Source organism: Schistocerca gregaria, chromosome 1, assembly GCF_023897955.1.
Source record: "Schistocerca gregaria isolate iqSchGreg1 chromosome 1, iqSchGreg1.2, whole genome shotgun sequence".
Classification (NCBI taxonomy): domain Eukaryota; kingdom Metazoa; phylum Arthropoda; class Insecta; order Orthoptera; family Acrididae; genus Schistocerca; species Schistocerca gregaria.
The window spans coordinates 697681824-697704834 of record NC_064920.1 but is presented as its reverse complement, the minus strand read 5'-3'; the positions used below and the strand labels follow the sequence as shown (position 1 = coordinate 697704834).

Here is a 23011-nt window from a genome sequence, read left to right as displayed (position 1 = left end):
TGGATAATGGAGCGATGATGAACACACTGCATTGAACCTATGTAACTGATCAATACACATCTGTAATCAAGTTCTGGGATCAAGTGTGTTGACCGCACTTTCAGTCGTGCATAATGTTTCTGGTCTTATTTGATCAAACTATAAGCAAAACCAGAACTGTACAGCGACTACTGATAATGCTTTAGAACGTGACTGCTGCGTCCGCAGCCACACGACGCACAGTGACAGAACCAGCGGGCGCCACCAACCATACTTCACGGCTGGCCCCTCAAAGTTCCGAACAGTCGCCGCCTAGACGCCGCTCGTAATCTGAAACAGATTACTACTTCTGCCACGAAAGCTTCCGAGGGTCAGGTCCATCCACTGCTAGTTCCGTCAGCCGCCACAGGGGCGCTCATACCGCACCTGGTTTTCTGCTTTCGCCGAAGAGATCACAGGTGCAACATCATTCTGCCGGTCGCGGACTGATGTGAGTGAACCGAGTAGTTCCTACACTTCCACCGGTGCGATTCATCAGTACTTCGTGCTAGAGTTCCAGCAACTGATCGTCCGCGGCCGCCCTAATAGCAAGACGCTACTTACGAGTGCTCATCTGACAGGAGTCGAGTGTCTAGTGCAACTCAGATTAATAACTGTCCCAGACAGAGCAGCCCCAGGCCGGCCACTGTGGCCGAGCGGTTCTAAGCGCTTCAGTCCGGAACCACGCGACCGCTAAGGTCGCAGGTTCGAATCCTGCCTCGGGCATGGATGGGTGTGATGGCCTTAGGTTAGTTAGATTTAAGTAGTTCTAAGTTCCAGGGGACTGTGTTCAGATCCATTTGAACCAACCAGCAGCCCAAACAGATCTCTCTGGATTAAATAGGTAACATCTAGCGTGTTAAGCTACTTAAGAATAGGGCTTTAACGCCAGTGCCAAGCACTTACGGGTATCGACAGTGAAAGTTGAGTGTTGTTTATTTATATTATTGTAGTAAATGTGTTTCATACTGTGCTTGCCCATATAATTGTTTTAGAGGTCACGTTCTATGACCACATGTGTTGCAAAGCGTGGAAGCCTGCTACCATGTACCTCAACGAATATTCCGCGGAAGGAGATTCGCTTCCTTGCTACCTTGGATGTTGGGCTCTGGACTTGCTTTACTGGATGCAACAAGAATGAAACACCTGCGAAACACACAATTACTGCAATCTCGAGGCAGTCTATAACCAACCCATTGCCAGTCTGCGTATGAAACTGTCTTCTCCTGGGGAAAAATAATAATCAACGTCTTCTACGATTGTCTACATAGAGTGATCGCCTGAAAGAAAGCCAGTCCCATGGCGAAGTTCCACGTTCGTCATTATATTTATGAGCGAAAACATGATTAATATCTAAATAGCAGAGTTAAGAGCTAGTCCAACTACAGCAAAAACTTGAGAGCTATACATGAAGAGTTCACGCTCCAGTATTGTACATGTCTATTACTCAACTGACGTATCTACTGCTAGCATGGCTAAATTTCCCCTGGAAACAGTGCACAACGACCCCAGCCTCCCAAGGACGAACACGCCGCCAATTGGAAACAAATGAGGCGTGTTTACATTGCCCCGATAACGGTGGAAGAGCAGAGCTCGGACTGGTACGATAATGTCACAGTTGTGAGCCGTCATGGGCACCGTAGTTGAGCCATCGTCTCGGCTGGGCTGGGCTGTGTGCACGGGGCGGAAAATGTAATGCGGCGGTTCTGTCCGTTGTTGCCATTAATCACGTGCGCGTCCTCGACTGTCCTGCCCAGGCCGATTTCGCGCTCCATTAGGAAAGGCATTCGGCTCCTGACCGGCTGAGGCTAATGCCCGATTGCTTCGCAGTGTCGACTGAGTTTGCGTGACCTCTTGCTTCACGCTTTCTGGAAGAGCGGGATTCACGTCCGACTATTCACCTTTAGCTCTTCAATGGAGGTGAATGATACGATGGTTCCTTTGACAAAGACAAAGCAGGTCTGTTTCTCATTGTTGTGCAGCTCGAGTTAGTGTTCTTTGTCTAACGACTAACTCATCGCTGAGATGTTAACGTTGTATTCCTTCACCCCTCCCGCTGACCTCAAATGCAGAGAGGAGAAAGCTGTGGAAGATAGGAGCTAATATCACTTATCTCAATGCAGGATTATTTCTTAAGGGAAAAAAAAACTGAGTGGTTCTGAATCATGCGCTTCGAGCTTCTGCGCTCGGTTCTGTGTTTTTCGTGGCTGAAACTGTGCTTCCGTGTGACTGTACAGCCTTCACGTAAATAATATACACATTCAAGCTCTATATATGCATAAGGATTATCTCTGGGTGCATAACAACTATTTCACTGTACTGATTTTCGACACTCAGCCACACAGTTCCTTCTCTGTTGAGAACACAAGAAGTCTTGTTCAAAGAATATTCCACAATAATGAACAATCTTTAATTTCCCATTCATGAAATTATTCCCGCATTGACTAAAATGAAAACTACTTCGTTCCAGAAATGCACTCCTGGGACTGGCGCAACTGCGTGGACTTTGGGTTACGAATGCACCACCTGAAGTGGGACAACTTATTGACCCTGTACAGACACACAAGAGCTTTGAACTCCCACGGCGGCGTGAGCGGAAGTACATAAAAAGACATCCGAACAGGACATGGAGTGTGTGCACAAAGCCCGCAAAAACTACGTAAGGAATCCTAGCGGTTGTGGAGCCCCGAACCAAACCATCAGACACACTGTACAGGAGCACAAACAGAGACTACCTGAGTGATCCAAACGACTTCTTTCATGGTTACGCCAGCAAGCCTTGACCGGATGATGATCGAGTACAGCATTAGAAGTGTGCTGTTTGACACAGTCAAGTCGATTAAATATCTAGGCGTAACGTCGCAGAGCAACATGAAACGGCCGGCCGCGGTGGTCTCGCGGTTCTAGGCGCGCAGTCCGGAACCGTGCGATTGCTACGGCCGCAGGTTCGAATCCTGCCTCGGGCATGGATGTGTGTGATGTCCTTAGGATAGTTAGGTTTAAATAGTTCTAAGTTCTAGGGGACTGATAACCACAGCAGTTGAGTCCTATAGTGCACAGAGCCATTTGAACCAACATGAAACGGAATGAGCATTTAAGGGTTGCAGTAGGGAAGGCGAATAAGCGACTTCGATTAATTGGGAGAATCGTAGCAAAGTATGGTTCATCTGTAAAAGTGACCGTTCGTATGGCATTAGTGCGACCCACTCTTGGATGCTATTTGAGTGCCTGGGATTCGCCACCAGGTGGGATTGAAGAAAGACATCGAAGCGATTCAGACGTGGGCTGGTAGATTTGTTACTGGTAGATTCGAACAACACGCAATCACTACGGAGATGCCTTGTGAGCTTAAGTAGGAATCGCTGGAGGGAAGGTGACTTTCTACTAGATGAGCACTATTGAGAAAATTTAGAGAACCGGCATTTTAGGCTAACTGCAGAACGATTCTTTAGCCGCCAACGTACATTTTGCCATGAAGATAAGAGAAATTAGGGCTCGTACGGAAACACATAGACAGTTGTTTTTTTCTCGCTCTGTTTGCAAGTGGAAAAGGAAAGGACTGGCAGTGGTATAGTGTACGCTCCGCCACCCACCGTACGGTGGCTTGCGGAGTATGAATGTAGATGATAGATAAGGGCACTGGATATTTGCATACAACTGTTTCTTAGTTTAATATATCATTTGTATTTATGGCTTTTTCCATGTTCCGGTACTTTGTGTGTCACGCTGCATGCTGCAATTACTTTAAATATAGACGTTCACAGTTAACGGCTCAAGACCGCTGATGAATACTGCTATCGATACTACATCTTGCACATGAATTTTAATTTACGCCTCCGAATTCACTTCAGTGGACATACCAGGGTGAGTCGAATGAAACCATTAAATTTGTAATAAAAAATCGAAATTTCGCGCCGTTGTCCTGTACGTTGGAAAGTGTGCTAGAAACGGCGTGCAGAATGGCCTGTAGGTGGCAGTATAGTGCAGATGCACACATACCGTCGTCCAGGTCAGGCACAACGAGTTGTGTCTCCACAGAACATTGCATCAGTTGAAGCCATAGTGAAGGAAAACCGCCGAGTGGCACTGAATGACATTGCAACATGTTTAGAGATTAGTCATGGGTCAGCACACCACATTGTGCATGATGTGCTCCAGTTTCACAAAGTGTATGCAAGATGGGTACCACGGCAGCTGACTCCTTAAATGAGAGAACGACGCGTTGACGCTTGTAAAGAACTTCTTCGGCGCTTTGAACGATAAGGTGATGGCTTCCTTGCAAGAATCGTTACTAGGGACGAAACGAGGGTTCACTTCCACCAGCCGGAAACGAAGAGAGCGAGCAGGGAATGGCGCCATTCCTCATCACCAAAACCAATGAAGTTTCTAACAGAACCATCGGCAGGGAAGGTTATGATGACTCTCCTTTGGGCCGAAAAAGGCGTCATTTTGGAGCATTACTTGCCTAGAGGGACCACTGTCACCAGTGCATCATACACAGGTCTCCTACAAAATCATCTGCGGCCTGCAATCAAATCAAAGCGACGTCGATTGCTGTCAACGGGTGTCGTTTTGCAACATAACTATGCAAGGCCCCACACTGCCCGTATAACAGTTGCAACAACCACAGACCTGCATTTTGAGTGTCTTCCTCATCCACCATACTCACCAGACCTTGCTCCCAAGTGATTTCCATATGTTTGGACCACTCAAAGACGGAATGGGAGGACAGAAGATCCGTTCTGATGAAGAGGTACGCCACGCAGTGCATGAGTGGTTGTGCGGACTACCAAAAGAATTTTTTTCTAAAGGAATTTATGCACTTGTAAGCCTTGGAGGACTTGCGTTAAGCGTGGGGGGGATTACGTTGAAAAATGATACAGGTTTGTACTACTTCTGCACATTAAATAATACTTTAGAAAAGATTTAAGGTTTTCATTTGACTCACCCTCATAATACCGGTCAAGCTCATGTACATGCTTCATTGTCGGTAGAGTTTATGTGGTCACTCGCGCAGTTTCTTTAAACGAAATAAATGTATACCACCAGTCATACGAAACATTTTACTGTTAAGTTGGTTTTAACATGCTAGTGAAGGATAAGTCGGGAACTATAACCTGTTGATCTTATTCTACTGGTTTTTACATTGGTACCATGACAAATACGGTAAAGCAAAACAGTGACGTAAAAGATTTTAACTTTCTTGGCAGATTAAAAGTACGTGCAGATCGGAACTCTTACTGCCACACCAACTTTTCGTGTGCAACGCTACAAAATTTAAATAATAAAATCCCGACAGTGAATTTATTATTGACAAGATAAAGAGTATTTATGAAGTTGCGAATTTCCTACAAATATAACTTATGATTTGAGTAATTTAGTTGAAACAGCCAGATGAGCCATCTCACCGAACAACACAAATCATCTTCTATCAGCATTTCTCTCCAGCTACTCCAAACTTTCCCCTGTTAAAAAAACTATCCTCATTGATTCTTAAATAGAAAAAAGTGTGTTTTATTCCATAAACATCGATGGATTGTTAAAGTGGACGCAGTCTGGTAGCCATTTCGGTTTTAGGTCAGAGGTTAGATTGATAATCGGGGCTTTAAATGACGTGGGTGTTACGGTTTACCGACGCTATTCACAACCCTGGCGTCATGCGACATTACTGCAGTCGTTACGTAGGGTTAGAGTAATCCTCTAACGACTGTCGTTAAGTTTAAAAAAAGGCAAAAAAATGTAAACCAGATCAATATGGTGGGTCGCAATTTGCTCTACCACGGATGATGTGGATCAAGACGCGTATTCAGGAGCAGCGGGCTGCAAAATTTCTGAACCAAACTACCTCGTCGAGGCGTACATTTCCGGCGAATGTTGGAATTTGCATTGTTACAGTGTTGTTTGGCCGTGTCCTCTTGCTTCGACAGTCCACTTGACACAGGAAATATCACAGAACGGGTCTGAAAAATGGGTCGGTGTAACAAGCAATGCTGACACGCTCTTTTAGCAATGAATACCAGACAACAGACATTGCGCCAGCTTGTGCAACACGAGTACAATGAGTTAATACATATGATATACCAAAAATCGTTCTCTGTCTTAAAAAATCTTGCGTCATCTAGATCGCACTACGAATTTTTTTAGTATTTTCTTACATTTGCTGTCAAAAGCACTCCATCAACAAAAATTAAGCATACAAACTAGGATAAAAGGTTACTGCTTTCCTTTCTTTCACAGCAATTCAATAATTTATGAGAAATTAAAATTGTGAAGTGATGCAACGTTTTGGGAGGAATGACTGCGTAGTTTGGAAACAGGTGTTTCAGAAGCAATGTCCAAATGCTGAACATACACAACTGACAATTCCTGTTAGCAACCAACGCATCAATTGTGTGTGTTCAGTCGTTGGTCATAAGCCTGTGACCTACTGTGTTTTGTAAATATTGTAAATTTAATCAACACATAAGCGTAACTGTCATTTTGTGTGTTAAATGTCTACGTATTGTTAAAGAAAAAATGTTTCCGCATGTGACCTGATGCTAAATATATAATGCTATGTTACAACAAAAATGAATTCGACGCTTTTATCGGTGAAACAACATTTCACATATAGCCATTTACGTGTCAGCGGACGAAAACACAGTTTTCTGAAACGAGGAAAAGTTACTCACTACACGAAAATACGAACGTGATTTGTAGACATCAAGCGAACAGGCCCTCATACTTAACAGAAGACACTATTTTCTGGCCATCTTTTAGCGCTCACTATGCACTCAGAACTGATAAGAGCGGCGTGCTGCGATCGACGGGCATTTTAGAGACACTGTCCAACACATCTGTCGACAGCTTCACCACTTCGCGGCTGGCTGCTGTATTTATTGAAATAATGTAATCCACAGCCACGGACTTAACCGGCAGTAAAATGGATGAATTACGGTTGAACTTAATCTACTTGTATAGTATTTTACCAGACTGGAGACAATGGTATTTCACTGTAGATCAGACTGATGTACACTCCTGGAAATTGAAATAAGAACACCTGTCGCGACAGCACTGGAGGCGGGCTGCACGATGTTGGGGCGTGAGCTGAAGACGGCCTAACGGTGTGCGGGACCGTAGCCCAGCTTCATGGAGACGGTTGCGAATGGTCCTCGCCGATACCCCAGGAGCAACAGTGTCCCTAATTTGCTGGGAAGTGGCGGTGCGGTCCCCTACGGCACTGCGTAGGATCCTACGGTCTTGGCGTGCATCCGTGCGTCGCTGCGGTCCGGTCCCAGGTCGACGGGCACGTGCACGTGCACCTTCCGCCGACCACTGGCGACAACATCGATGTACTGTGGAGACCTCACGCCCCACGTGTTGAGCAATTCGGCGGTACGTCCACCCGGCCTCCCGCATGCCCACTATACGCCCTCGCTCAAAGTCCGTCAACTGCACATACGGTTCACGTCCACGCTGTCGCGGCATGCTACCAGTGTTAAAGACTGCGATGGAGCTCCGTATGCCACGGCAAACTGGCTGACACTGACGGCGGCGGTGCACAAATGCTGCGCAGCTAGCGCCATTCGACGGCCAGCACCGCGGTTCCTGGTGTGTCCGCTGTGCCGTGCGTGTGATCATTGCTTGTACAGCCCTCTCGCAGTGTCCGGAGCAAGTATGGTGGGTCTGACACACCGGTGTCAATGTGTTCTTTTTTCCATATCCAGGAGTGTATTTGACCTTCCACCCTTTTGTGAAGGAAAGCGGGCGTGTTCTTTTCAATGGACCCAGTCCGGTGCTCATTTTAGGGATTAAGAGAAACGACAGGAATAATTTGGTTGGGCAGGCGGTAACTCAAACCCGTCTCCTCCTGCATGTGGGTCCGGTGCCGTAACGAGTGTTCCGTCTCACTCGGTAGGGACGCAACACTTGACTAGATTCTGTACACAGTCGAATACATTTGTCTAGCTCCAAACAAGCTACCTATACTTCGTGCAGTGCCTGCAGATGAAAAATATGTCTCTTAAGTGCGTTGCTGTTGGTCCGGGGGCTAACAGATAAAAACAGCAAGCAACTCTACATATCAACATAACTTCCACCACAATTTCGGTCATTGCAAGAACTTTCATACTTTCTTCGTATAGGTACTTTCCTTTTTCAGAACTGTTAATCATAAAAAGCGAATCATATGCGTTAACTAAATTTTAGTATTCTATAAAATAGGAGACATCAGTGACACTCTGGTCGTAATTCATATTTTAATTTAAAAATTTAAAGTTAAAAACAGAATTATAGTACTTGCAGGTTCTCAAAGGCGTTTATTAGTTTTTATTTGCTACCTCTGTAGGTACAGCGAGCTGCAGAGTCGGGGAATTTTCAGCCTAATACCAGGCGAGCGGTTGGAGGGGAGGAGGCAGTCCCAACTGGGAATGTTTGGCAGGGTTTTGCCTCACAACCAAGAGAAATCTCCAGAAAACTTTGGTCAAAACCGGGCGTTCGGAAATATTTTTAATTAAATTATGGGATGGTATGTACCAGATAAAAAATATGAAGCCTATTGTATGTGAATATGTATTTGTTCATGTGCGTACTGCGTAGACGCAATGACATGTACGACATGGTATATGTTCCTGACGCTGAAGGTTTATACATTTATTTTTATTTTGGCCCCTTTCATTCTCCACCCCAAGGAGTGCACAGAGATGTTTCAGATCCGGTCCACTGTACAGTCGCGGTTCTTCTCAGGCAACACCAGTCTAGCTGCGAACGGAACACTTGGGAATAAAGTGCTGCTTTAAATTTCTTAAATATATACAGTGCAGAAAATATATCGAGACAAACATACGACAGATTAGCATTAGTTCCAATCTGTAAAAATCCTGGAATCGATACCATATTCTATGTTGTTGAAAAGAATCAACTAACTTGTTCCAACAGCATTCTCTGTAACATGATCCGCTGCAACGATTCACTTTCAAGGGGCGGTAGAGAAAGTGACAATCGGTCGCCACAACGAACAGTTATTTTTAACCTCTCACTGCTGGGGTTCATAATTGTGAGGAATTTTTTAAAAGTACATCATATTCGCCACTGACTGTAGGAACTGAAGCGCCAAAGAAACTGATACAGGCATGCATATTCAAATACAGATATGGAAACAGGCAGAACACAGCGCGCGATCGAAAACGCCTATATAAGACGACGCGTGTCTGGCGCAGTTGTTAGATCGGTTACTGCTGGAACAATGGCAGCTTATCAAGATTTAAGTAAGTTTGAAAGTGGCGTTATAATCGGCGCACGAGCGTTGCGACACAGCATCTCCGAGGTAGCGATGGAGAGATTTTCCCGTACGACCATTTATCGAGCGTACCGTGAATATCAGGAATCCGGTAAAACATCAAATCTCCGACATCGCTACTGCTTACGGAAAAAGATCCTGCAAGAACGGAACCAACGACGACTGAGGAGACTCGTTCAATGTGACCCAAGTGCAACCCTTCCGCAAATTGCTGCAGATTTCAATGTTGGACCATCAACAAGTGTCAGCGTGCGAACCATTCAACAAAACGTCATCGATATGGGCTTTCGGAGCCGAAGGCCCACTCGTGTACCCTTGATGAGTGCACGACACAAAACTTTACGCCTAGTCCGGGCCCGTCAACACCGACATTAGACTGTTGATGTCTGGAAACATGTTGCCTGGTCGGACGAGTCTCGTTTCAAATTGTATCGAGCGGATGGACGAGTACGGGGTATGGAGACGACCTCATGAATCAATGGACCCTGCATGTCAGCAGGGGAGTGTTCAAGCTGGTGGACTCTCTGTAATGGAGTGGGGCGTGTGCAGTAGGAGTGATATGAGACCCCTGATACGTCTCGATACGACTCTGGACATGTGACACGAATGAAAGCATCCTGTCTGATCACCTGCGTCCATTCACGTCCATTGTGCCTATTGACGGACTTGGCGCAATTCCAGCTGACAATGCGACATCCCACACGTTCAGAATTGCTGCAGAGTGGCTCCTGAAACACTGTTGTGAGTTTAAACACTTCCGCTGGCCACCAAACTCCAGACACGAACATCACTGAGCATATCTGGGATGCCTTGCAACGTGCTGTTCAGAACAGATTTCCAACCAGCCCTGCAGGATTCTTGGTGTCAATTCCCTCCAGCACTACTTCAGACAATAGCCGAGTCCAGGCCATGTCGTGTTGCGTCACTTCTGCGTGCTCGCGGCGACCATCCACGATACTAGGCAGGTGTACCAGTTTCTTTGGCTCTTCAGTGTATTTCACAATTGCAGTTTCGAGCTTTCGGCCTTTTCCAAGTACTACTGCAACAGAATTTGCTACAGCACATGTCACACTTTAAAATCCTCCATCATATATACATATCATCGTCAAGGACAGTGAAAAGTCTTACATCTGACGATGATATGTATACATGTTGGAGTATTTTAAAGTCTGATACGTGCTGAAGCCAAATCTTCTGTATTACCTCTTGAAAATGACTCAAAGGCTGAAACTGCAAATGTGAAATAAATAAGACGAATACGATGTCCCAAAAATATTATCGCATATAATTTGATACTAAAAGACAAACCAAGTGTTCCACAGATCCTGCATACGTGTTTCACAGATACTTGCATACAGCATTACGATCAAAAGAAAGTTGCCTACTCGTCAGTGAATCTGTCTTTAATGCCTAATGGAGTGAATATGGCGATTATGAAACACTGTTACATTATTGGCCGCAGTATGAAGTACAGAATGCAGAATCGTTGCACCAACTCCAACGATTATTACCGATCACAAACAAGAAGGCAAATGAAATACGCAAAGGTCTCGCAACCTACTGCGGATTATCGTTACCTTTAATTATGAGTTGCTAATAACAATGTGGTCTTAGAAAACAATTTCGTCAACAGTACAGTACACACTCTCTGCTTTTTACGTTTTGTAACGTGTATAGTACTCTAACAATGACTGTGCTGTTTTGCACTATCATAAACTTGTATCGAGAATACAATGACAATTTTGTAATAAACGAAAGAAAATACGACCCTAAATTACTGCATAAAACAAAAGGAAAAATTTCGGTCCTTTCATCAGAGAGCGAGTGTCGCTGCGACGTCCCTTCCCACTGCGAGCGGCTGCTTAGTCTGACAGACTACTTGAATAACAGAACCCAGTACGTCGTACTGGAAGGCGAGTGCTCCGCAGAGACTCAAGTTGCACTGCGAGTGCACCATGGAAGAGTAATGGGACCTCTGATGTTTGCAATTTACCCAGCGTTGAAAGATAGTACGGAATTACAGGAAGACTGAAATAAAATGTCCACTTGGTGTAACGGCCAGAAGGTCACTTTAAACGTGAAAAATGTTCAATAATGTTCAGGCAAAAACAAAGCGACAACTATTATCATAATATTAGTGGCGAATATGTTGGGCACCTACAAAGGAAACAGCATACAAGACGCTAGTGTGACGAATTCTAGATTGTTGATCCAGTATTTGGAGTCTCCGTCAAGCAGCTAAGGCAACAGACTTGGAAAGACAAGACACGGAAGAAATCAGACACGCTGCTAGGATCGCAACACGTCGGTACAGCCCGTACCAAAGCGCAGTTTAAATGGGAATACTTGAAAGAACGTCGCCGTAGTTCTCGCGAATTCCCATTGGATAAATTTATAGAACCTGTATTCGAAGAAGATTGTGCGACCACTATGTTCCCACCACCTCATACCTCGCGTAGGGATCGTGAGAATAAGATAAGAGCGATTGGGTACATACTCTGGCATGCAGACACGATATTTTTTCAGTCTCTCAATGCGTGAATGGAGTAGACAGAGAAATCGATAATATTGGTGTGGCGTGACATTCGTCATGCTCCGTACTTGCGGAGCATGTAATACGTAGATGCAGATAACACACCAAACGATGGTCAGGTCCTGCAGAAAGTATCATCACTTCTGCCTCTAAGCTGGTCGTAGGTTGTGTTCCAAAAATGAACAGCACGGAGACATAAATGATGACACTTTTTACAGGACCTGACCATCATTTTGCAGGACAATACTCAAGCACGTAAGGTGCCAGCTGTTACTGATTTGTTTGACTGATGGGGTTGCTAAGTGATATACCACCTGCTGCACCCCCCCCCCCCCCCCACCCCTTATTTATGCCCTCGTAAGTTCAACTCGATTTCTACACTGAAAGAAACACTTCACGGCATTCGCTCCAGAACTGCTACAAATTCGTCGGGCAATAGACCGCAGCCGGCCGCGGTGGTCTCGCGGTTCTAGGCGCGCAGTCCGGAACCGTGCTACTACTACGGTCGCAGGTTCGAATCCTGCCTCGGGCATGGATGTGTGTGTTGTCCTTAGGTTGGTTAGGTTTAAGTAGTTCTAAGTTCTAGGGGACTCATGACCACAGCAGTTGAGTCCCATAGTGCTCAGAGCCATTTGAACCAATAGACCGCACCGCTCGAACTGTTAACACAACTGGCAATGCTAAGACTATCATACGACTTCCACATCGCTGGCAACGGGTTACACACAATGCTGGCGACTACTTTGAAGGTCAGTAAATCATTGAAACAGGCATGTATTTTGTATGAGCTGTAAATAAATCCTTGCCACTATTAAAGTTCCAACCCTCGTATTTCTTCATAAAAGAACTATAAATCTAAATTAGACTCGGTATGGCAAAATATTACTGCTGAAAAGCAGAATTTTTGTGGAAGACAGGCCTTGCGGTTATGATCAATTTACTTCAAGCACACAATATGTACAACGGAAAAGAAAACTTTCTCGCTCTTTGACTTTTACGGAAATGTGTAGATGGTGATTGAGCTGAGTATATAATTTATTTAATTTGTACATTTTGGTATGTACATGACGTACGGAATTGTTTACTTTTCGTCAGTAACATGCGAGTACCAGTAGGCTACACAATAATATTTGATGAGCAAGCTTCATTTTCATTTTCTGAAAGTTTGTGAATTATACAATTCTGTCCAAGCGATTTGCTGACGTGATTTTTTTTATATAGCTTTCTTACGTTAATCATTCACAACGCTTTGGTTAACCATATAATACTGAGTATTACAGTAGACCGTATTTTCAAATTCAACTTAACAGACTCCAGTGAAAACAATGAAATTTTGCTACTGATAGCCTACAGATACGAATCCACTACGGAGAGCAACTGAACATAGATGTAGTTAGTTATTGGATGCAGCCTATCAACTAGCATCATATTCTTGTAGTAGAATTCTTCAGTCCAGCTGAAACCTGAATGCACAGAGTAATACACCTAACTTTTACAACTTACAGAACGGTGTTGCGAGGGTAATACTTACCACTATCACATTTTCCGAAAGGACTGCAATTAAAGATATGAATAATTCATAAACAACGCCAAACAAAATGCTAAGGGAGTGTGTGAAATTTAAGTCAGGATCAATATGGAATTTAAAGATTTATGTATTACGCAGACGTTCACTCGCGGCACTGCCGATTATACGACCTGCCACAAGACACAGAAACATCATTAGCACAGAATAAAATTAACGTCACAACGTTATAGAAGTTAAGTCTTACATCCCTGAGGAGTGAGATATAGAAGAGCACAGAGCGCAGAAGCGACAGTTTAGAAGTAAGATTTCTGAACTGCGAAAGCCAGCGTGAAACTGATACCGCTTTTGTTAGTCTTGCCCAAGAGCAACATCCTCCTTGCAAGGAGAATTAATTCATCTGAATATTCTGAAAGTTTCTCAGGCTTTTCAGAGGAAACGGCAAAATTTATTTATAGCCAGGTTTCTTTTCTCCGTAACTCTCGAGAAACTTTGTAACATCTCCCTGCAGAAGGAAATCCACGACAATCTCTTCAGTTCCCACAATTCGCTGCTTCCTCTAACATTTCCTTCCATTACCTCAAACCCCTTTATTTTACTGTTGGCTAACGATTAACGCTTCAAACGGAAATCGTAATTAATTGATGAATGCATACACTGAATCTATTCCACTTTCGGGAGAGCATTGAATTTCCATTAGGAAAGATACATATAAATTGTACACTATGTGGTGGTGGTTAGTGTTTAACGTCCCGTCGACAACGAGGTCATTAGAGACGGAGCGCAAGCTCGGGTTAGGGAAGGATGGGAAGGAAATCGGCCGTGCCCTTTCAAAGGAACCATCCCGGCATTTGCCTGAAGCGATTTAGGGAAATCACGGAAAACCTAAATCAGGATGGCCGGAGACGGGATTGAACCGTCGTCCTCCCGAATGCGAGTCCATTGTGCTAACCACTGCGCCACCACGCTCGGTTACACTATGTTACGATGACATTAAATACGTATGACAGAGTAATGTTCATATTCTAATAAAATCTGTATTAATGCAAACGAATGCAACTGTTACACGTCATAAAAAACTACGACTACGGTAAATATTAAGAGAGACTAGGTATCACACAAACTGCATCATTATTGCAAATGGAAACTTAATCTGTGTTATTTCGGTAGCACGAAATAATACGGTCGTGTTAACATTACAGACAACTGCTTGTCACATTGTCCAAAATCACCTAATGGAGAGAATGAAGCACCAGCGGCCAGCAGGGCAATATCGTACATAAATTGTAGCACCGTAAGTTTAGTTTCAATTTCTGATAGGGCTCTTAGAAGCTGAGTCACTATAACCATAACGATTGCATGGTTTTGTGGCACACACTTCGCTTAAGTGTTATTCATAAGATAGTCAGAAACATCCAGGGCTTGTAATTAAGGTATTTCTTCGTCGCTAGTACGTCCTAAAACTTACCGTACTGTTAAACTGCAAAAGTATGTGAACGTTACTTGATGGTTTTCACAAAAGATAATCTTCGCACACCCTAAAGAGGAAAACTGTTTTTGTAAGGTTTACGGAGTAACGCATGGTTCTCGAACCAGATTTCAGTATTTATTCCTTGATTGTATTGCAGATACCATAAATGGTAGATATTTCACACACCACACTCAACTGTAATTACTATAGACTCAATCACAGCTAAAATGAAATCAGAGTTCCAGAACTCGCCCAGCACAAATCGGCAAGAAACAGAAACGCGAAAAAAAGGAAAAAACTCTTCTACTTCGAGTTTAGTGTTACCAGAGGTGTTATCGGTAGTTCAGACGTTCTCCAAGAGGACAAAAAAAATAGTGCCTCGATTTTCTCCAGCAATAGCTACCGTCAAAAGCGAAGCGCCCTAGTAAGGAAAACTGTAGAGACCGCCATCTTTCTACAGAAACATCTGGTTCTAGACAAATACGGAAAAATAGAACTACTTCAAATTCTTACCTTCCTGTGCTAAATGTGCCACTCCGGTTTCGAACGAGTGATTGTGGAAAACAATGGAAACTTCAATCTATTTGACTGGTCCAGGATTCGAACCAATGGCTTTCAGAAATAACAGCAGCCCATTTACTAACATTTGTGAAAAGTCGATATGCTACACCTTCTAGATCACGGACAGTAAATGCAATCAAATGATTCAAATGGCTCTGAGCACTATGGGACTTAACAGCTTAGGTCATCAGTCCCCTAGAACTTAGAACTACTTAAACCTAAATAACTTAAGGACATCACACACATCCATGCCCGAGGCAGGATTCGAACCTGCGACCGTAGCTAAATGCAATCACATAGGTACACACCGCAGTATATGCAATATCTGCGAATGTACTGATGTGCTTGGAATTGGAAATGACTTACGATTCTAATTTCATGTATGAACATATATCGCCCGTGGCCTGCATATAGTTAAGTTTTAAGAAAAACGTACAGATATTTTATGCGAACCGGTAGAGATAAATACGTTAAAATGTGGGAAATAAAATTCGGACATGAAATCATTCGAGTCAGACTAATCGTATTTCTTTTTGCAAACAGCAAAATCAGTGCAACTGGTAATAGTAAAAATGGCAGTAAAATGAGTATAGTATACACAGCACAAAGTGATCACTAAAGTCTCATTATCCCCAAGGTTGTTGAGTCCACGTACACCATGGAGAAATTGATCGTAATGAGCGGATAGGCTCATGAACGACCACATACAGAAGAAAGAGAAATACTCAGCATGATTTCACTGCAAGTTTTCAGAAACCTGGCATACCAAAACTTACGATTCCAAACGTAAGGGGTCACAGGTATTGGGAGTTCCATGCTCGACAATGCAGAAATACACGAAGAATTATTCGCAGTTAAAGGCATTTAAACCTTCGTTTGTAAGCTAATTGAGTGATACTGGCATGCAGAAACGTCATAATGCTTGTAGTCGAATGCTTGACTTCTTTACAGCTCTTTCTTCAAGGTGAGAGATGTTTTTTCCCGGACAAGTGTGCAATATATCGCACTGCAAAAGCGAAAAACATTTATCTCTCGAGTAAAGTACATTTTTATGAAAAACTTGAACACAGTCCACCACAGGTCATGATATGAGTGCAGTGTCTGCAACCGACTTGATGGTTCCCTATTTCTTTCACGGTGCTGTTCATCACATTGCATGTCGCGCCATGTTATACGAATCGTTTATTCTACATCTACGAGATCGGCGACTGCTCGGTCGCGTAAGGTTCCAGCAGGAGTGAGCACCAGCCTATTATGCTATTGCCGTTATAGAATATCTCAATGGGGTATTTCCTGATAAGTGGTTCCGTCCATTTACTTGCGCCTTTGGAGTAGTGACCCTGAAGTCACTATCTGTCATCTTGCGACAATGTATTACGGCGGTTCATTAAATGGAAAGTTACTGACGTATGTTACGAGACAGTTAACCAACATAAAGATGGAGTTCAATGAGCATTTACTGCCATCACGCTAGGGATGTTCAGGAGAATCCCACATCGTACTTGGAGAATCATACTCTGAGCAAACGATGGTATACACACACAGAATGGTCACACTACCTCAAAACTGCCCTCTGCCTTCCCACACTTATACAATGCGACCGTCTATGAATACGCGATAGGGGTAATGGGACTTTGTGACCGCTCTACGATTCCCGACACGTTATCACAACAAATCATTCTAAAATTAAATGTTTTTGAGGTATCTTTACCGTGGTGCATCAATTAAATTGTACACTGTTCGCAACTATGACTAAGAAAAGCAGCAAATAGGGGACTTCAAATCCTCTTCAAAACGCGGCATCTCTAATAACAAATATTGTGCCAAAGTCTCCGTTGAACAAGCAGCCTCGTAATCTTGCATTTATTTTATTAAACTATCTAAGTTGTTCACAGCATAAGTTTTGATCATTGCACATATGTGTTCAAGACAAGAATTCATATTCCTGATATTCATGATGAAACATGATTTGAAAAATATCTCAACGACGGTTCGTATAACCTTCGTGGCAAATAGTCTGTACACTGTGCTCATATCACAAAGGGAGTAAGTATATCATAGGACTTACGTAGCAGAGCATGTCGGGCGGTATCCCAGTCAGCTAAACCGGAGCGGTGGATCCGGTGCACAATTCCTGCAGGACGTTGCACAGACACGTGTGTGCATCTTCCCTGTATGAATTAAGTGACACTCGCTAAGGCACTGCACTGATTCACAATCCACGAACGATTTTCCAGTAATCCGAACGGGTGGCGATGAACGTTGTGTAATAATGCAGCGGACGTGAAATTCGTATCGATTGTTGTATACGTCTACCAGTATACCACTCGCGCACTTTTAACTCTCAGACATTCTCCGTTTCTACATTTCAAGCCTCGATGGATTATAAAGCTTGGTTTATCACCGATAGATACCTCAGACTGGAAGTTACAATCAGAATAACGGATATGAATGTACGATAGAAATTTAGCACATGTGAGATAGAAATAGACATAAAATTCCTTTAGCGGAATGCGGACGGAGAGCTACATCAACACTTATTTCAATCGATATCAATACTAACCGTTCTACTTATGTCTTACATCGGAGATCTTTCACAACGGCAGCACTTCAGAAAACAGCTTTCCCATGGAGTACAGACAAACGCACTTGTTATGCAAGGACGTAACTGAAAGTAAGTTTAGCCGTCGTAGGCCCAGTGATTCTGCAAGAAACGTCTCAGGTAACAAAGCAAGAGGTCGCTTGTCTTGACAGCTCAACGGGCTGTAAATGCTGAGTCCCAGCTTGCTTTACTATGTTTAATTACGAATTTCTTTCCTGCTCCGCTTTACTGTTTGTGTCAATAAAGCCCTTAAACAATGACTGAGCGTTTATATATCTGCAGTTTCTTGTTTCTTCTGAAAATGATTAACATTCACCTCGTTGTGAAGGCGAGTCTTTCGTCTATTGTCTGTTCGCACAGCTGGAGCGTCCGTACGGCTCACGGTGAAGAGAAAATCACGCGCAGACAGAGTCGCGAGACCGCGCCGCTCCCGGAAACGCGGGCTTCTGCGGGCGAATAGCGAACGAGGGAGCAGCCAGCGAGGCGGAGAGCCAGCGCAGCACAAGCGGGTACCGCCGCGCGCGCGGACCAGAAGCCGACTGACGCCGCGCGCCGGTCGCCACTGGCAACACACACACATACCACCACACAGAGCGCCGGGCCGCCGCGCTGCTGCCAGCCTCCTGCTGCGCAACGCACCGCACACAGCGGCGGGCCGTGTGCACGCGCCCCGAATGCACTTCAACGTCTACACACGTAAAAATGCGTTCCTTTAGAACAGGAACCACGTGCCTCACTGCAACATCTGAATGTAACTTTTATGCACAGAGGTCATGTACAGGGTGTTCGGAAATTACCGTTACAAACTCATAGGACAGGTTGGTGCCGGTGGCGACACCTACAACGTGCTGACATGAGGAAAGTTTCCAACTGATTTCTCATACACAAACTGCAGTTAACCGGCATTGCCTGGTGAAACGTTGTTGTGATGCCTCGTGTAAGGAGGAGAAATGCGTACCATCACGTTTCCGACTTTGATTAAAGGTCGGATTGTAGCTTATCGCGATTGCGGTTTATCGTACCGCAACATTGCTGCTCGCGTAGGTCGAGATCAAATGACTGTTAGCAGAATATGGAATCGGTGGGTTCAGGAGGGAAATGCGGAACACCGCGCTGGATCCCAACGGCCTCCTATCACTAGCAGTCGAGATGACAGGCATCTTATCCGCATGGCTGTAACGGATCGTGCAGCCATGTCTCGATCCCTGAGTCAACAGATTGGGACGTTTGCAAGACAACAACCATCTGCACGAACAGTTCGACGACGTTTGCAGCAGCATGGACTATCAGTTCGGAGACCATTGCTGCGGTTACCCTTGACGCTGCATCACAGACAGGAGCGCCAGTGATGGTGTACTCAATGACGAACCTGGGTGCACGAATGGCAAAAGGTCATTTTTTTCGGATGAATCAAGGTTCTGTTTACATCATCATGATGGTCGCATCCGTGTTTGGTGACATAGCGGTGAACGCACATTGGAAGCGTGTATTAGTCATCGCCAAACTGGCGTATCACCTGCCGTCATGGTATGGGGTGCCATTGGTTACACGTCTCGGTCACCTCTTGTTCGCATTGACGGCACTTTGAACAGTGGACGTTACATTTCAGATGTGTTATGACTCGTGGCTCTACCCTTCATTCGATCCCTGCGAAACCCTACATTTCAACGGGATAAAGTACGACCGCATGTAGCAGGTCCTGTACGGGCCATTCTGGATTTAGAAAATGTTCGACTGCTGCCCTGGCCAGCACATTCTCCAGATCTCTCACCATTGAAAACGTCTGGTCAATGGTGGCCGAGCAACTGGCTCGTCAAAATACGCCAGTCACTACTCTTGATGAACTGTGGTATAGTGTTGAAGCTGCATGGGCAGATGCACCTGTACACGCCATCCAAGCTCTGTTTGACTCAATGCCTCGGCGTATCAAGGCCGTTATTACGGCCAGAGGTGGTTGTTCTGGGTACTGATTTCTCAGGATCTATGCACCCAAATTGCGTGAAAATGTAATCACATGTCAGTTCTAGTATAATATATTTGTCCAATGAATACTCATTTATCATCTGCATTTCTTCTTGGTGTAGCAATTTTAATGGCCAGTAGTGTATTTCGAATAGGAAACGAGGAAGGGTGTGCTTCCGTCGAATCGGCTGATGTCATCTTACCTCTCGGACATGGTTCGAGCCTCATTCAAGTGTCTATGAGTGCCCGAGCAACACTGTTGAGTACACATTCGCACAATATACCGACATCGTCCTTCTGAACGACGAATCTCACGATTATGGAAGATCTGCTCGCCTCTTTGTCGACATCGTTCTCAACAACGTCCGACTCCATCACATCCCCTTTTTGCCACCATTACCCTCCGCCACACACCGTTAGGTGGCTTGCGGAGTATGGATGTAGATGTAGATTATACAACGGCTTCAAAAAAGGGTACCTTCACCGTCACCAGGCGTGACTGGTGCTCCAAGGAGACGCAGCACACCCGAATTGGAAGACGCCGTACTGCATCACGTTGAAGAGAACCCGTGAACGAGCACACGAGAAATTTCTCTGGCTATTAAGGAGTGGCACTGTGAAACAACTGATGTACTGCATCACCAATTACTTGTAAAAGTCGTCGCGTTACCAACAGGTTTTCAAACGGTTATAGCACGGAAACAGTATGTTTCTGGACATCGGTTCTAATACAAAATATTATCTATTCACTGGCCTCTCCAAATCCTAAAAGCTTCTAACGGGTATTTCAGTACATCCTGTAACTAATGAAGTAGAACTGAATAGGAAGAAATGAAATTTATGGCACAATTTGACTAAAAGGAGAGCTGGTTGATAGTGTACATGTAGAGTCATGAATGAATCGTCAATTTGGTAATAGAAGGTAGTATGGCTGGTAAAAATTGTCGACAGAGGTTAAGAACTGAATACAGTAAACATGCTGTAATGAAAATAGGTTGCATCTGCTATGCAAATAAGAAGAGACTCGCACAGAAAAGCGTGGAAAGCTGCTTCTCACTAATTTTCCAACTGATGATCGTAACAACAATAAGTTATCGTATAATACTTCTGTTTCTTTACTCAAGCACTGTCCAATACATCATTATCAGAAGGTGATTTTGGTGGTATCGAATCAGCGCAACACATCCAAAAGTTTCCCTTATTCTAGAAAAAGAGGTAGAGGTCTTGGAAAAGTTAAGGACGATATGCGACAACGAAATTTGAAAGAACGATCACGAGGCTTCTATTATGAGGTAGCGGGGAACGGCGTAAAGAGCTCGCAAATTTATAATAATGTTAAATCCCAAGACCATACTCAGTATCACAGCTAAAGGGGCGGGGGAAGGGAGGGGGTGCTCCGACTCATATTACTGTTGTGCAGAAGGTGGTGTGGAGGCAACGGGGTACGATTTCATACAAAATAAAATAAAAAACTGCTCATAAACTGCGTTTATTAATATTCAGACGGATTAATACTACCAATTTATAATAGGTATCTATTATTTATAATTTTTTAACTCAGAGAGTACCATTTGCAAGGAGAACAGCGGCGAACGGTGAAATGTTTTACACATTTCACAACAATTGGTTAATATCTGTGTTCTGGTTTTCTTCAGATTAACACCGAATTTATACGTCTGTCTGTGAGTTCTGTTTGCGAAAAAATGTATTTTTTGCTTTTTCCCCACCTCTGCTTAACCCTTGCCGTATGTGTTGCTGATTTTGTAGCATCTTTTACTTAAAATTCGGATTCAAAGCGATGTGAGGTTCACATGTCAATATCCTCAGTAGGGTTTCCCTAAAACGGATTTAACACAAATCCTCGGACGTACCGTTCTGAAACAAAAGAAACAGTACAGTAAGTACATTGTACAGCGCATAGCGGAGGGAACTTTATACTCATTGTTAGCGAACAATGAAAGGAGGAGCAGCTTACAAAAACATCCATCGCAGCATTAGTCTCATGGCAGCTGTAGAACTACCTTAAACCTAAACCATGCCGATCGGACATCTATTTGCAATGTCAACTTCGCTTGAGGTTTTCCAAGATTTAAAACTTGATCTTCAGGTACATCTTAAAGTATCTTTAAGATAATATGTTATCGTCGTCCTACCTCAACAGCATAGCCGTTGGCGCTAACGCATGCTTGGGCGGTGGCGATCGGTTCTGAAGTAAGCCGGTTCGAACCCTCGTGGTGGAAAATTAACACTGCCAGTATTCGCAAAGGAAGGAGAGGTGGTGGCGTAAAAATTCCTGATCACCAATCTACCCGCCAAAGTGCTCGATTAAATTCCAAATCTCTTTAGAATGTCTGATGACGTGAGGGCGTTTAATGCTGCTGATGGTGATTTGTCTGCCTGTTGGGGACGTTAAGCTTGGCTGTCCCCTTCGTGATATTCGAGAGAAGTAGGCTTCGTGATATTCGAGAGAAGGAGGCTATCAGCCGGCAGCAGCTTTCATGCTTCCCCTTCCCTACATCGATAACAATGCAACCCCAACATAACACTGTACAAACACTCATCACATTCATCCACACGACACACACTTGACATTTCGTGACAGGTTGTAGGAAGGCATCGGCAAACCACCTTTACTAGGATCTTGCCCAAGACGGCGATGTAGGATTCATGCATCTGCTCTCCTTCATTCATTCCATGAGTGTGTGACACGTTGCGTGTATCGTGGTGATGTTACGAGAAACACTAAAATCAAATACCTTACGCCATTACAGCATTCACCATGGCTGTGTTAAACACCACGCATCCGGCCAAGGAACGAGGGAAATTTGATTTTATGGCTCCATATTCGCCCTACAGTATTTCTTACCTTATTCTCTTCATCCATACGCGACTTACACGTTGCAAGCAGCAGAACTGAAGCACAGGTCTCTAAATTTGCCCAACGGAGTTTCTTCCTACGGTTCACAACTCATCGTGCCTGAATCTTATATTTGGTTTCCCGTAGTACTTCCACACTAATCCAATTCTCCCTTTAACCTTCTCTACTATTGGTATCATGTAGT

The 23011-nt window shown here is 44.2% G+C and overlaps 1 protein-coding gene across 13 annotated transcripts in view; it reads right to left on the bottom strand.

Moving 5' to 3' along the window:
• The window catches only part of LOC126364990 (peripheral plasma membrane protein CASK), a 1315013-nt gene that overhangs the window by 494845 nt on the left and 797157 nt on the right, over positions 1–23011 (bottom strand). For 3 of the 13 annotated variants that reach the window (XM_050008108.1, XM_050008114.1, XM_050008109.1), the window contains exon 1: positions 17454–18528. The exons of 7 other annotated variants lie outside the window; for them this stretch is intronic. In XM_050008108.1, the coding sequence (XP_049864065.1) occupies positions 17454–17465 (12 nt within the window). In that variant the 5' untranslated portion in view covers positions 17466–18528. Of the gene's footprint in view, positions 1–17453; positions 18664–23011 lie in introns of those variants that run through there. 3 more of the 13 variants (XM_050008115.1, XM_050008104.1, XM_050008116.1) reach the window with 3 other exon arrangements.